Genomic DNA, 14,266 nt, shown 5'->3' with positions numbered 1-14,266 from the left:
AAACATTTCTAAAATTGCCATCAAACTAAAGCTGTATGTAGGACTTTGTTAAGGGTTTTGTTTGCCTGTTAGCAAACTTGGGTATTTTCATATGTGGTTTATGTATGCATGTTCCATTTGCAGGTATAACTGCATACAGTTATAGATATAACTATGCTCAAAAGGGTTGTTTTTTTTTTTTTTTTTTTTGGTTTTAGCTCTTTTTATTCACTTCATGTATCTATTTTGCTTTTTTTTCCATAGAAGTCATTCTAACTCTTATTTGCTGCAGGCCAGGTTATTTTCACTACTAGTATTGATTAACATTCATAGCTAATTCTTTGAGATTTGAAGGTAGTGAAGGTTCTGCAGTGTTATTTCTTTTGGTTGCCAAGTTTATATCCTACCATTTCTTTAAAAAAAATTTTTTTTTCAACGTTTATTTTTTTTGAGACAGAGAGAGACAGAGCCTGAACGGGGGAGGGGCAGAGAGAGAGGGAGACACGGAATCGGAAACAGGCTCCAGGCTCTGAGCCATCAGCCCAGAGCCTGACGCGGGGCTCGAACTCACGGACCACGAGATCGTGACCTGGCTGAAGTCGGACACTTAACCGACTGCGCCACCCAGGCGCCCCTATATGCTACCATTTCAACTTGACATTTACCTAGCTTCTCCATTACTGTTACACCTGGCAGCCACTTTTCCTACAAGTTTTAGTGCAGTTAAATTAGAGAGTTCTAGTTATGCTAGTGAACATGCCCTAGAAACCAAGTGAACAGTATTGGAACTAATGATTTATTAATGAATTAATAAAGAATCTGAATACCAGGGCACCTGGATGGCTCACTTGGTTAAGCCTCCCACTCTTGATTTAGGCTCAGGTCATGATCTCACAGTGCTGAGATTGAGCCATGGGTCAGGCTCAGCAAGGAATGCAGAACCTGCTTGGGATTCTCTTTCCCTCTTTGCCCCTCCCCCACTCATGCTCACAAGCACGCTTTCTCAAATAAATAAATAAACTCAAAAAGGAAATTTTTTGCATCTGAACACCATTAGAGCTCTACAGAACTTTCCCATGTTTAGAGCTTCATGCTGTACTCTGCTCATCTCCTACTTTGACTTGTTAGACTATCACTGAAATAATGTTTTTAAATTTAAAAAATTTCAGTATTATTGAAAATCTTTCCCTGGGTAGAGATTAACCTTAATTGTTCAAAGTGTGTAGTACTGACTTCTGCAAAATGGTCTATAACATCATGCACACTTTCTTGTCCATATACTTTCACAAAGTAATCATCCAATGCCTCCACATTTTGGGATGGATGTCAGATGACTTGTGGTGTTCCTATGGATTCTTAAATTTGTCTGTATAAAGTAATATAAAACTTGACACTGTCTCTTCTTTCTGATTTAGTTCATTACTTGTGAGGATTGAGTTAAGTATCAGTAAATTTGATAAACTATTATGACCAGATATAAGATATTCTTTAATCTGGTCTTTCAAATCAGAGTATTTTTTTTCTATTTATCCTTTCATTGATTATACATACAGATTTCAGTATCAGAAGTCAAAGAGATAGGAATTTTGATTCCGAAAGGCAAAATGAATTACTTCTTTTTAGAAATTGTGACCACTTACAAACTAAAGCAAGCTATCAGTCCTCTTTTATTTACATTTCCATTGAAATAAATGTATCTTTGGGGTACCTGCGTGACTCAGTCAGTTTAGTGTCTGACTCTTGGTTTCAGTTCAGGTCATGATCTTGTGGTTCATGAGTTCAAGCCCCACATCTAGTCCTGCACTGACAGCACAGAGCCTGCTTAGGATTCTCTGTATCCTTCTGTCTCTCTGCCCTTCCCCTGCTTGCTCTCTGTTTCTGGTAGGTAGGTAGGTAGGTAGGTAGGTAGGTAGGTAAATGATAGATAAGAAATGTATGTATTTTTCTCCTAGAGAAGTGCTATTTCTTAGAAGGATAGTTCTCGACAGCTGTTTTCTGGTCCTTACTATTTTTTTCCTTATCTTTTATACTAAAAGGGATAGTTTAAAAAAGGACTGCAGAACTAGAAGTTTACTCTGTAACCACAGCACCCTAACACAATATAGGTCTAACACTTATACCTGTTAAATATTTGTTGTTAGAAGGGCACCTGGATGGTTCAGTTGGTTAAACATCTGCCTTTGGCTCAGGTCATGATCTCACAGTTCATGGGTTTGAGCCTCACATTGGGCTCTCTGCTCTCTGAGCAGAGCCCGCTTCAGATCCTCTGTCCTTCTTTCTCTCTGCCCCTCCCCTGCTTGTGCACTCTCTCTCTCTCAAAAAAAAATTAATATTTGTTGATAGAGTTGGCAGAAGCCGAATGAATTTTGTAAGTATCATTGTTTTATAATAAATATATATTATTTGTGTGTTAACAGAATGTTTGATAAATCTTGTTTGTGGGTATTTTATGTACATCTCTCAACCATCCACTCAATCCCACCCACCCAAAAGAGAAGTGGTTTCTCTAGCATTATTCACTTCAAGAATTGATCTTTTAGGGGTGCCTGGGTGGCTCAGTTGGTTGGGCGTCCGACTTCGGCTCAGGTCACGATCTCACGGTCCGTGAGTTCGAGCCCCGCGTCGGGCTCTGGGCTGATGGCTCAGAGCCTGGAGCCTGCTTCCGATTCTGTGTCTCCCTCTCTCTCTGCCCCTTCCCCGTTCATGCTCTGTCTCTCTCTGTCTCAAAAATAAATAAACGTTAAAAAAAATTAAAAAAAAAAAAAAAAAAGAATTGATCTTTTAAATGAGTAAGCTTGCTAAGTTTCTTTATAATGTTTTCCCAAACCAATATAACTTTTAATGTTTTTGAGATATAATTTCTATATACTTCATTGTAACCATTATAAGTGTATGTGTTGATGAGTTTTGACAAATCTGTATGCTGTGTTACCACCACAACAATCAACATATAAAACTTTTCCTTCACCATAAATTCCTAGTGGCCTTTTGTAGTCAATCTGCTCCACTTGCCTCTATCTGCAAGTAACCGCTTAGTTGCTTTCTGTCACAATTGATTATTGTCACCTGTTCTAGGGTTGCATGTACATGGAATCATGCAACATGTACTTTTTAGCACCTGGTTTCTTTCAGCAAAATATTTTTTAGGTTTATCATGTTGTGTGTATCAGTAGTAATTCTTTTTTATTGCATTCATCTGTTTACAATTTGAAATAAAGCTGCTGTGAAAATTCATTGACAAGATTTTATATAGATACATATTTGCATTTGTCTTGGGTAAATACTTGGGAGTGGAATTGTTGGATCATATGTTGTTTAACTTTATAAGAAACTACCAAACTCCTCATAAACACTTATTTCTTATAATCACTTGTTTTGCAGACACTTTATAAAACCCAAGTAAAGGAACTTAAGGAAGAAATTGAAGAAAAAAACAGAGAAAATTTAAAGAAAATACAGGAACTACAAAATGAAAAGTATGTCCATTTTTCTTTAGAACAAGAGTCACTACTACATCATAGCATTCTTTAAGTTGTTTTTTTTTTAATATGATATTTATTGTCAAATTGGTTTCCATACAACACCCAGTGCTCCTCCCAACAGGTGCTCTCCTCAGTGCCCATCACCCACCCTTCACTCCCTCACACTTCCCATCAATCCTCAGTTTATTCTCAGTTTTTAAGAGTCTCTTATGGTTTGGCTCTCTCCCTCTCTAACTTTTTTTTTCCCTTCCCCTCCCCTATGGTCTTCTGTTAAGTTTCTGAGGATCCACATAAGAGTGAAAACATAGCAATGAGAGAGAATGAAATATGGCCTTTTGTAGCAACATGGATGGAACTGGAGAGTGCTATGCTAAGTGAAATAAGTCATACAGGGAAAGACAGCTACCATATGTTTTCACTCTTATGTGTATCCTTGAGAAACTTAGCATTCTTTAAGTTTAAAGGTAGAGAGTAGATGTGCCTTTATTCTGATAGAAGTGGTATAGCAAATCTTATTGGGCTAATTCAGAACAAATAAAACTAAATTTAGGCTAAAATTTCCTTTCATGTTGAAAAAATAATTTAATATGTTAATACTATGGCAATTGTGTAGAGATTCACTAAACTGACAATAAATTGTTTTCAAGGGTCTCAATCTTTAAACATCTATTTGTATATAAATCGTTCATGCTGTATTTGCACATCATTATTTTATGCTAGGTAAAGGTATTTAGGGTCTTCCTCTTAGTATTCTTAGGTTAAGTTCCGTGTGTGCATGTGTGCTTAGGGCCTAAGAAGGAGAAGACCTAAAGCTATTTAAGTGTTAACAACTTCTCATAGCTAGAGGGAACAGACATTAGAACTAGTTTTCTGACATTTTTATATTCTCTTTCCATATAGGAATTGTAAAAGTCTAACCATTTTATTATTGAACAAATACATTAAATATTAAAACATGTACAGTTTTATGAATTATAAATTATTATGATACTATAATACCACCCATGAAAGAGACAGAACCTTGCTATCCACTTGAGAAGCCCACTGTATTCCCCCTCCTCATTATGCCTTCTTCCCTCCCCACCACTAGGGTAATCACTATCCTGACACTTGTTGAAGGAACTGGATCATTTTTCCTGTGTATTTTCCTCAGTTGTGATTTTATTGATTCCATTTCCATATTAGTTGAACATTTTTGTCCTCCTTCTGTGCTTCATGGTTAAATCTAAAGCTGCGCTGTCCAACATGGTAGCCCCTAGTCTTATATAGCCATTTAAATTCAAGCTTTAGTGTATTTAAATGAAGTTTAAATTTTAGTTTCTCAGGTGTACTAGCCACATTTCAGGTGCTCAACAGTTAACATGTGGCTAGCATCTACCATATTAGCACAGGTATATAGAATTTTTCTTTTTTTTTTTTTAATGTTTATTTTTGAGAGAGAGACAGAGTGCAAGTGGGAGAGAGGCGGAGAGAGAGGGAGACACAGAATCCGAAGTAGGCTTTAGGCTCTGAGCTATACCCAGAGCCTGACGCAGGGCTCAGACTCACAAAGCATGATAAAATCATCACCTGAACCGAAGTCTGAAGCTTAACTGACTGAGTCACCCAGGAGCCCCAAGAACATTTCTATCCTCATAGAAAGTTTTATTGGACATTCCCAATCTGGAGTATTAGTCATATTCAAATCCGATTGGTAGAAAGGTGAAGACTACCTTGTACCTTGTACTGTCCGGTTGCCTCCTTGTGTTGTTAGCAACTATGGACACTCAGTGCTTACATACTTAATATTTTTAGTGGAATCTAAGGTAGGAGCGAAGATACTTTTTTCCTGGTTAATCTCTGGGACAGTGGTAGACCCCTATTATATAATCTATTGTCTATCATTTGTATGGTATCTACAGTGTACTGTACAATCCCAGGTTGTGTGCATTCACTATGAAGGGTGTCCAGATATATTGTTTCATGGGGTTGATATATTTGTTCTTGTTTGATCTATTTAACAGAAACATATTGGTAACCGGTATTGTGCTAAGTACTATGATTCATGTGAGTGATATAATTATTAGTAAGTTACAGTTCTTACCCTCCAGTACTTCAGAATCTAGTCAGAAGACAGCTATAATTAAGTTAGGTGTCTATGACAAATTGCTAGGGATTGACAAGGTGGTAATTTAAAAAGTTTCACTCTTTAGAGAATGGATTAGAGTGAGGCAAAACTGGTGGATACAGGAAGTTGAATTATGTAGCCATTGGAAAATCTAGATGTAAAACTTAATTAATGTTTGTTTATTTTGAGAGAGTGTGTGTGGGGGCAGGGGAGGGGCAGAGAAAGAAGCATGGAGCCCAACATGGGGCTCAATCTCACGAACCTGAGCCAGAGTCAGGAATCGGACACTTAACTGACTGAGCCACCCAGGCATCCCTAGATGTAAAATTATAGTGGAAATTGACAGTAAAGGGGAGGCAAGTACATGGGAAAAATAGAAGTAGAAGCAATAGGACCTGTAGATATGGGAGTATGGGGATAAAAGTTGGGGAAATTTTCAGGTGGGTACTCAAGTTTCTGACCAAGGCATTTGGGTTGATGGTAGCACTAATCCCTGAGTTAAAGAATGCCAGGTTTATGAAATGAGGGGAGATAAGATTATTTCCATTTCAGACCAATTGAGTTTGAGGTGCCTATGGGATATCCAAAGAATGGATTCCAAGCACTTGGGTTTATTGCATCAGAGCTCAGAAGAAAGGTAAGGACTTGAAGCTGATTTGACATTCATTGTATACTGAAACAGAGATATACTGAGACAGAGATAGATGAGATTTGTTAAGGTGATTGTATAAACTCATGAACCTATGGTACCATACATGTAACTGATTTGAAGCTAGTTGGGTACTAGCTCATTTTGTGAGTTGTGAATATTATAACAAACTGAGGAGTTCATATCAGTTCTAACCACTTGCTGCCACAAAATCTAGTTTTTCAAGAGAAACCAGAAATCTGAATTTTTATGTAAAATGTTGGCCCAGATTTAATTGTTGTGTGTCTGGAGGGAGTTGGAGGAACACTTATGTGGACTCATTTGACCCTCTCAGGTACTAAGTTGTAACCCCTAGTGTAGGATGATGAGAAGACATAAAAGCTAAGAACAGACTTCTAGTGCCTATACTTATAAGGAATGGGCAAAGGAAGAGAAAGTAAATCACCAGTAATACAAGAAGACAAGCAGATAAGGTATCACAAAAGCTAAGGGAAATAGAATATTTCAAAGAAGAGAAAGTGATTTAAAGTGCCAAATACTCAAAAAGGTCAAGTTAAAAATATATTGTCCATTATATTTAAGGTTGTTAGTTATCTTATTGAGAACAGTTCCTAAATAGTAATGAGAATGGATACTAAAGTAGATTGAGACATTAATGGTAAGGGTAGAAGTAGAGACAGAATGTAGACAATAGCCACATTACCTCCTTACAATTCAACAAACTAGTCAGTTACTCTCCTGCCTCAGGGCTTCTTGACTTGCTCTCCCCTCCACCTGGAACATTTTCTCTGAATATCCACACAGCCTGCCTCTTCACCCTCTCTGGGTCTAGGTCTGACTGTCATCTCAGAGAGGCCTTCCCTAAATAATCCTTAAAATTGCAAACATCCCCTACCCCATTACCTTGCTACCTTCAGTACTTCCTTCCCTGTTTTATTTTTCTCTGCAGTACTTATCCCTTCCCAGTATATTATAGAATTTGCTTACTTATTTTATTTTACTTGCTGTTTTTATCTTTCTGCTAGAATTTAGCAGTGAAGAAAGGAATTTTCAAATGTTTTGTCCTTAACTCTGATTCACTGCTATATGTGTAGCACCTGGAATTGTACCTAGAACATTGTAGATGGTCAGTAAATATTTGTTAAATTTAAAAATTCAATGCGCTTGGGTGGCTCAGTCAGTTGAGCATCCGACTCGTGATTTTGGCTCAGGTCATGATCTCACAGTTTGTGGGTTTGAGCCCCATGTGAGGCTCTGAGCTGAGACTGTGGAGCCTGCTTTGGATTCTCTTTCTCCTCTCTCTCTGCCTCTCCCCGTCCCCTGCTCACATGCGCACACACACTCTCTCTCCTTCTGTCTTAAAATAAATAAATTTTTTTTAATTTAAGAAATGTGGGTGTTAAGGCAAGGAGATAGAGATGGAGCCCTAACTGGAGGAGAAGGTGAAAGAGAGCCATCTCTTTTTAAAGATAGTAGAAATTTGAGCATATTTAAAGACATGGAAAGGAAATCAGAATGAGAAAAGTTACACCTCTATCCATTGATTGAAACAAAATTTCTAAGCACTTTTTTATGGGCCAGAGACTTTTCTGGGCATTTGGAATACAGCAGTGAACAAGAACAAAGTCCCTGCTTATAATCTTACATCCTAGAAGAAAAAGAAGTTGTTAATTGATTTCATTAAGGAAACGGGAGAATAAAGGTGATAGATTGGCCGTAGGAGTCAGTAAAGACAGGTCTTTCATTATGGAGAGCTGTGAAGGAAGTCTGGATGGTTGTAGTTGTGGACAATTTTACCCTGAACCATCTCATTGTTTCTTGCTTTCTCTTGCACAGTTGCATAGCCAGGGATAGGACTATAATTTGGGATAAATAGGTTCTCTGGAATTTTAAATTATAACTTACTTTTATTTGAATTTAATACAAAGCAGTAAGCTCAGATAAGAGTGTTACCAGTCTGAAGCCCTGTGTATAATAGTGCAGAACCACCGCTAGGATCATAGACTTACCATTGGCAGTACTTCGCGTCTTTTCCTAACATACTAACTTCCCTATGCTTTGAGACACGTATTTCATATCTTCTCCTTCCTCCTAGATCTTCAACAACCTGTCCTCATCCTCACACTCAACAAATGGTCTTGCTTCCTGGAAGTCAGAGAACTTCTACTGTCTTCTACCCTCACAACCTACTAATCTGTCTGCATCTGTACCAATAAACCCTGCCTTCCTTCTGATTGATGTAAATGGACAAAATGTGCTTTTAACTAAGGCAGCCCCTTGATCCCATCCCTTTCTGCCTACTTAAGAAGATAACTCCAGTAATCTTCACCTTTCCTACATCAATTTTTTCCTTTCTGTAGTCATTTTTATTGCATACAGGTAAACGTCTCTGTAAAAAATAACCATCTTTTGAGCACATATTCACTTCCACCTGCCATCATATTGTTCTGCTTCCTTTTGTGGCAAACTTATTTGAAAAGTGACATACCGGGGGCGCCTGGGTGACTCAGTCAGTTGAGCATCCGACTTTGGCTGAGGTCATGATCTCACCGTTTGTGAATTTGAGCCCTGCATGGGGCTGTCTCCTGTCAGCACGGAGCCTACTTCAGATCCTCTGTCCTCCTCTCTCTCTACCTCTCTCTCTCTCTCTCTCTCTCTCTCTCTCTCTCTCTCTCAAAAATAAATATTTTTTAAGTTAAATAAATAGATAAATTTTTTTAAAAAGTTACATGCCTGGGCACCTGGGTAGCTCAGTCAGTTAAGCATTGGATTCTTGATTTCACCTCAGGTCATGATCTCACGGAAATCATAGTGCAGAGCCTGCTTGGGGTTCTCTCTGCCTCTTTCTGACCCTTCCCTGCTCATGCTTTCTCTCTCTCTCTCTCTCAAAATAAATAAATAAAACTTTAAAAAAGAGAAAAGAAAGAAAAGTGACATACCATTTATCTTCAGGTTCTCTTCTCCCTTTCTCTCTCCAGCTCATTCCAGTCAAACTTTTGCATTCGTCGCTCTATCAAAATAACCCTTCTCAAGGTTACTGATGACTTCCTAATAGTTAAAGACAATTGTCCGTTCTCAGTCTTTATCTTATTTAACAGTAGCAGTTGACATAGTCCATTACTCTCTCTATGAAATTTCTTCATTTGGCTTCTCGGACCACCACATGGTATTTTTGTTATTGAACTGGCTACTCTTAACCTCCTTTGCTCCTTTGTCCCTTCCCCTCTCTGAGACCTTTAAAGTTTGGAGGGCCCAAGGGATCACTCCCTCCTTGTTTTCATCCAGTCTCATGGCTTTAAATAGCATCAGTGTGTAAGCACATTCTCCCCTGAATTCCAGACTTGTATGTCCAGCCATCTATTTGACATCTCCACTTGAGTGTTTAATAAGCATTTCATTTGTAACATGTCCAGAAAAAATTCTTGATTCCTTTACTCTGCCAACCTGCTGCTCCCTGTTTTCCCCATTTTGGTATTAGCAATCCTATTATTTCCCGTTGTTTAAATAAAAAACTTGGAAGTTATTCTAGACTCTTTTTTCTTCTTATACTCTACATGCAATCCATTAATAAGTCTTCCTAGCTATAATTTGAAATCATATTCAGAATCTGATCATTTCTCATGACTTGTACCATTTACCAGCCTGATCCAGACCATCTCCAATCTTGATAATTTCAGTAGCCTCCTAACTAATACCCCTACTTCTGCCATTGTCCCCCTACAGTCTGATCTTAATACAGCAACCAGAATGATCTTTTTTTTTTTAATTTTTTTTTTAACGTTTATTTATTTTTGACACAGAGAAAGACAGAGCATGAATGGGGGAGGGTCAGAGAGAGGGAGACACAGAATCTGAAACAGGCTCCAGGCTCTGAGGTGTCAGCACAGAGCCTGACACGGGTCTCGAACTCACGGACCATGAGATCATGACCTGAGCCGAAGTCAGCCGCTTAACCGACTGAGCCACCCAGGCGCCCCCAGAATGATCTTTTAAAAACAGAATATTCAGAGTAAAACCAAAGTTCCATATACTGTTTTAGAAAGCCTTGTAAGATCTTTATCTCTTCCAACTTCTTTTAATACATTTCTCACAACTTTCCTCTATCTCCCACTTCACATACACTAACTTCTTTCAGACCAAACTTAGGGCATTTCTCATTAGATGTTTCTTCCACCTTACCACTTTTGAGATAACGCGTAGCTCATTCCCTTCCTTCATATTTCTTCTCACATGTCTTCTTAGCAGAGAGGCCTCCTTGATCACCCTATATAAAATACCACATTCACAGCTTCTTCTACCTTTTTCATTTTATTGTGTTCCCTATGGATACTGTATATTACTTGCTCATTTTTTAAATTGACCATTTTCACCCCACTAATGTATGCTTCCTGAGGGCAGAGACTTTGTTACTACTGTATGTCTTACTTAGTACAACCATGTTTAGCACATAGTAACCATTTAGGTAAATGTTTTTTGGACAAATGAATGAATGTTCTTTTTTTTTTTTTCTGTAGTTAGTATATATCTCCCTCTTGAGAGAGGCTTGAGACAGAAAATTTCATTTGTATTATTCCCTTAGTAAAAAGTAGTTGGAAGTCATTTATTCACTTAGCAAACATTTTTTGAGCACCTACTGTATATAGGGGGGTACATTTATGACCAAGATAGCTTCTTCAGGAAGAGCAAGCAAACTGGAATGATTTGGTCCTGGTCTGAATGTCAATTCCAAAAAAGCTTTAAAGTGTTATTCCCAAGGAGCATTCTTGGAACAGTTTATAGTGGTTTAAATATCTGTTTATAAGTCTTCATAATCTCATTAAATTTCCGAACTGGAAGGGACCTCAAAAATCATTTAGCTTAACTCTCATTTTACAGATTTGATTAAATTGAGCTCTAGGAAATGTAAGAAATTTGCCCAGGGTCCTTGCCCAATTAGTTAGTGATAGAATAGGGATAAGGGTCTAGGTCTGGCCTCCTGGTTTACAAGACTATTATTTTTCTCCTGTGCCATGCTACCTTCCATTCTAATCCACAATAGTTTCCTTTTCAAAAGTAGACTACTTGCCATTGCTTTATTAACTTTTCTTAGTTAAGCACAATAGCAGATACAAAATTAAAGAGTTCTTTACATTTATAGTTTTTCAGAGTCTGAGAGGTTAAATTTATTATTTATATAGAACTTTTCAAGTGGATTCAAGTAATAGATTTTATTTAAGCAATGAATTATTATTTAAATATAGTTGTCTTTTTAAGCATATCATTAAGTTGAAAGAATAACTGAATTTCTTTATATCCATTTCTCTTATAAATCTGTTGCAGAGAAACTCTTACTACTCAGTTGGATCTAGCAGAAACAAAAGCCGAGTCTGAGCAGTTGGCTCGAGGGCTTCTGGAAGAACAGTATTTTGAATTGACCCAAGAAAGCAAGAAAGCTGCCTCAAGAAATAGACAGGAGATTACAGATAAAGATCACACTGTTAGTCGGGTAAGTGTGGTTTTCACGTAAGGTTTATGACTAAAATTAAATAAAAATAGGCCACATCCTAAAGTGTTAGGGTAAGGTGAATATGTATGCATGTGTATTTACTTTGACTTTACTTATACACAGTGGTCAGTCTGTACTCCTGTGTAAAATAGTTCATATAATCCAAAACCATTGCTAATGACTGAAATTCTTTTTCGGTGTAATATACTTTTTCTCTTTCTGGCTATAGATCTTAATATATTTTATGTAAGGAAATGCTTAGCTTAAATTCATTTGTTGTATTATCTTAATACATTGCAGCTGGTTTTATGGCCAGAATTCTGTAAAGTTCAGAGAAACTATTTGGGGATGAGAAATTCTTTATGGATATTTACAAATTAATTATAGAAAACCAATACTACAATTAACTATTCCTGAAATTTATACTGTTCTCTATATAGATGATGGGAATGGGAGGGGGAGTTAGATTTTTCTTCTTTTGAAGTTACCATCAAGTGCTCTGGTGTAGATAGTCCTGGGTTTAAATCTTAGCTTTGCCTTTAAGAAGTTACATGGTCTTGGCAATGTGCATTAACTTCTCTAAGCCTCAGATTCTTCATCTATAAAATAGAAATAATATTTGGGGTGCATGGCTGGCTCAATCAGTAGAGCATACAACTCTTGATCTCAGGGTTGTGAGTTCAAGCCCCACATTGGGCATAGGGTTTACTTAAAAAAAAGGAAAAAGAAATAATACCTATTCCACAAGATTCTTATGAACATTAAATGAAATAATATACATAGAATGGTGAATAAGTAGTACATTACTGAAAGTAAAATGTTTTTAATTGTCGTTTTCATCATCATTATTCAGATGAAGGAATTGAGGCCCATAAGCATTGTGACTGACTTGCTAAGAATCACAGAGCTAGAAACCTAAATTTAAATTTCCCAAGTTTGTAGTCGTTCTCCTTCCATTACATTTTTTTCTTCCTTTCACAAAAACACACACACATACACACCAGCTGAAATAATTTTTAGAAGCTAACAATTGTTTTAAAATATTTTGAATTTAATTATATCCACATATGTTAAACCGGAAACCAGGCATTTTCATAATAAAGCAGCGTTTGACCTGTCCTCATCTATGGAGAATGTGAAGTTTTTTTTTTTTTGAAGTTACTGTTTTAAATAAGAGACTAGCAAAGTGAATGTAACTTAAACCTTTGTGTGTTTTGTTAAGCTTGAAGAAACAAACAGCATGCTAACCAAAGATCTTGAATTATTAAGAAAAGAAAATGAAGAGCTAACTGATAAAATGAGGAGGACAGAGGAAGGTATGTAAGGTTTTTTGTTTTGTTTTGTTTTAATTATGTTTAATCAAGTTCAGAGGTAAATCTTAGCTATTTATATTGTGTATTAGGTTTTTGAAATATTTGTTTTCATATGTTAAATAGCTTCTGTAGCCTTAAGAATTATCTTAGTAGAACTTAAATGTTCTCATCTCAGAAAATGGTAAATATGTGAGGTGATGGATATGTTAATGAACTTGATGGGAGAATCCTTTCACAATGTTTACATCTATCAAATTATCATATTGTATAACTTAAATATCTTACAAATTTATTTGTCAATTATACCTCAATAAAACAACAAAAAAGAATTATCTTAATGAAGTTATTAAAGGTTATGATGTATAAACTAATTTGCATAATTAAGAGCATTAATTTTGAATGCAGAAATTTAATGTCATGTAATAACACTTTATATAATTTGCTAACAGAATATAAACTGAAGAAAGAGGAAGAGATCAATAATCTTAAGGCTACCTATGAAAAGAATATCAGTACAGAAAGAACCCTTAAAACACAGGTATACATTCTCTCTCAGCCTTTTCCATATGTTTGTATTGGAGTATCATATATTCAGAAGGTAACATTTGCTCTTTGTGAACTTTTTCTTAAAACTTAGGTTGTAATGTTCAGTCTTTTCACTGGAACAAATAATGTAATACTCTTTCTTCATTAAATATAGAAGTCTTTTTCAGGAAATTGGATTTTAATTGAGTTCAGAAAGTAGCTTGTCTAGTCATTTGACTAGTAAGAACATGTTTTAGATTGTACAGAAGACCTATAATTAATTGACAGTAGGAAAACTTAATGAAGAGAAAATACTTGACTAAAGCCAAGAGAGAAGAACTAGGAGTAAGTAAGAAACTATAGGGGTGACTGTATCATTTTGCTATATATTTAATGATGCAGTTCACATTTTTACTAAAACTTGGTATCTTGTCATTTTACTAACTTATACAGTAGTTTAAATTCTTCATAAGGTACTGTGTACCCCAGTTGATTTTTATGGTAAAATAAGTATTTTTTACTTTTTATTAAATGATTATATTAGCTTTTTTACCACTTATCTACTCTCCCTCTCAGCAGTTTTTCATGTTGCAACTAGATTAATCCTTCAAAAATGTATTTAATACCTGTTGAAAATCCTTCAGTAGAAGGATTGTTCTTACTTTTACATCAAAACATAGACCATGAAGAAAAGGATTGACATTTATTACATAAAAATTCAGGTCT

At 36.3% G+C, this 14,266-nt stretch overlaps 1 protein-coding gene and 1 long non-coding RNA gene across 4 annotated transcripts in view; one reads left to right on the top strand and one right to left on the bottom strand.

The window, feature by feature from the left end:
• LOC102901124 overlaps positions 1-9,545 on the bottom strand; it is a 77,952-nt gene extending 68,407 nt beyond the window's left edge. The window contains exon 1 of the long non-coding RNA XR_441562.5: positions 9,157-9,545. This is a non-coding gene — a long non-coding RNA (uncharacterized LOC102901124). The remainder of the gene's footprint in view (positions 1-9,156) is intronic.
• ROCK1 (Rho associated coiled-coil containing protein kinase 1) overlaps positions 1-14,266 on the top strand; it is a 158,449-nt gene that overhangs the window by 124,267 nt on the left and 19,916 nt on the right. For all 3 annotated transcript variants that reach the window (XM_023241802.2, XM_023241801.2, XM_011288079.4), the window contains exons 22-25: positions 3,361-3,455; positions 11,537-11,702; positions 12,925-13,018; positions 13,465-13,553. In XM_023241802.2, the coding sequence (XP_023097570.1) occupies positions 3,361-3,455; positions 11,537-11,702; positions 12,925-13,018; positions 13,465-13,553 (444 nt within the window). The remainder of the gene's footprint in view (positions 1-3,360; positions 3,456-11,536; positions 11,703-12,924; positions 13,019-13,464; positions 13,554-14,266) is intronic.

This window comes from Felis catus, chromosome D3 (genome assembly GCF_018350175.1).
Source record: "Felis catus isolate Fca126 chromosome D3, F.catus_Fca126_mat1.0, whole genome shotgun sequence".
NCBI classification, from domain to species: domain Eukaryota; kingdom Metazoa; phylum Chordata; class Mammalia; order Carnivora; family Felidae; genus Felis; species Felis catus.
This window is presented reverse-complemented; position numbering and strand designations above follow the sequence as displayed.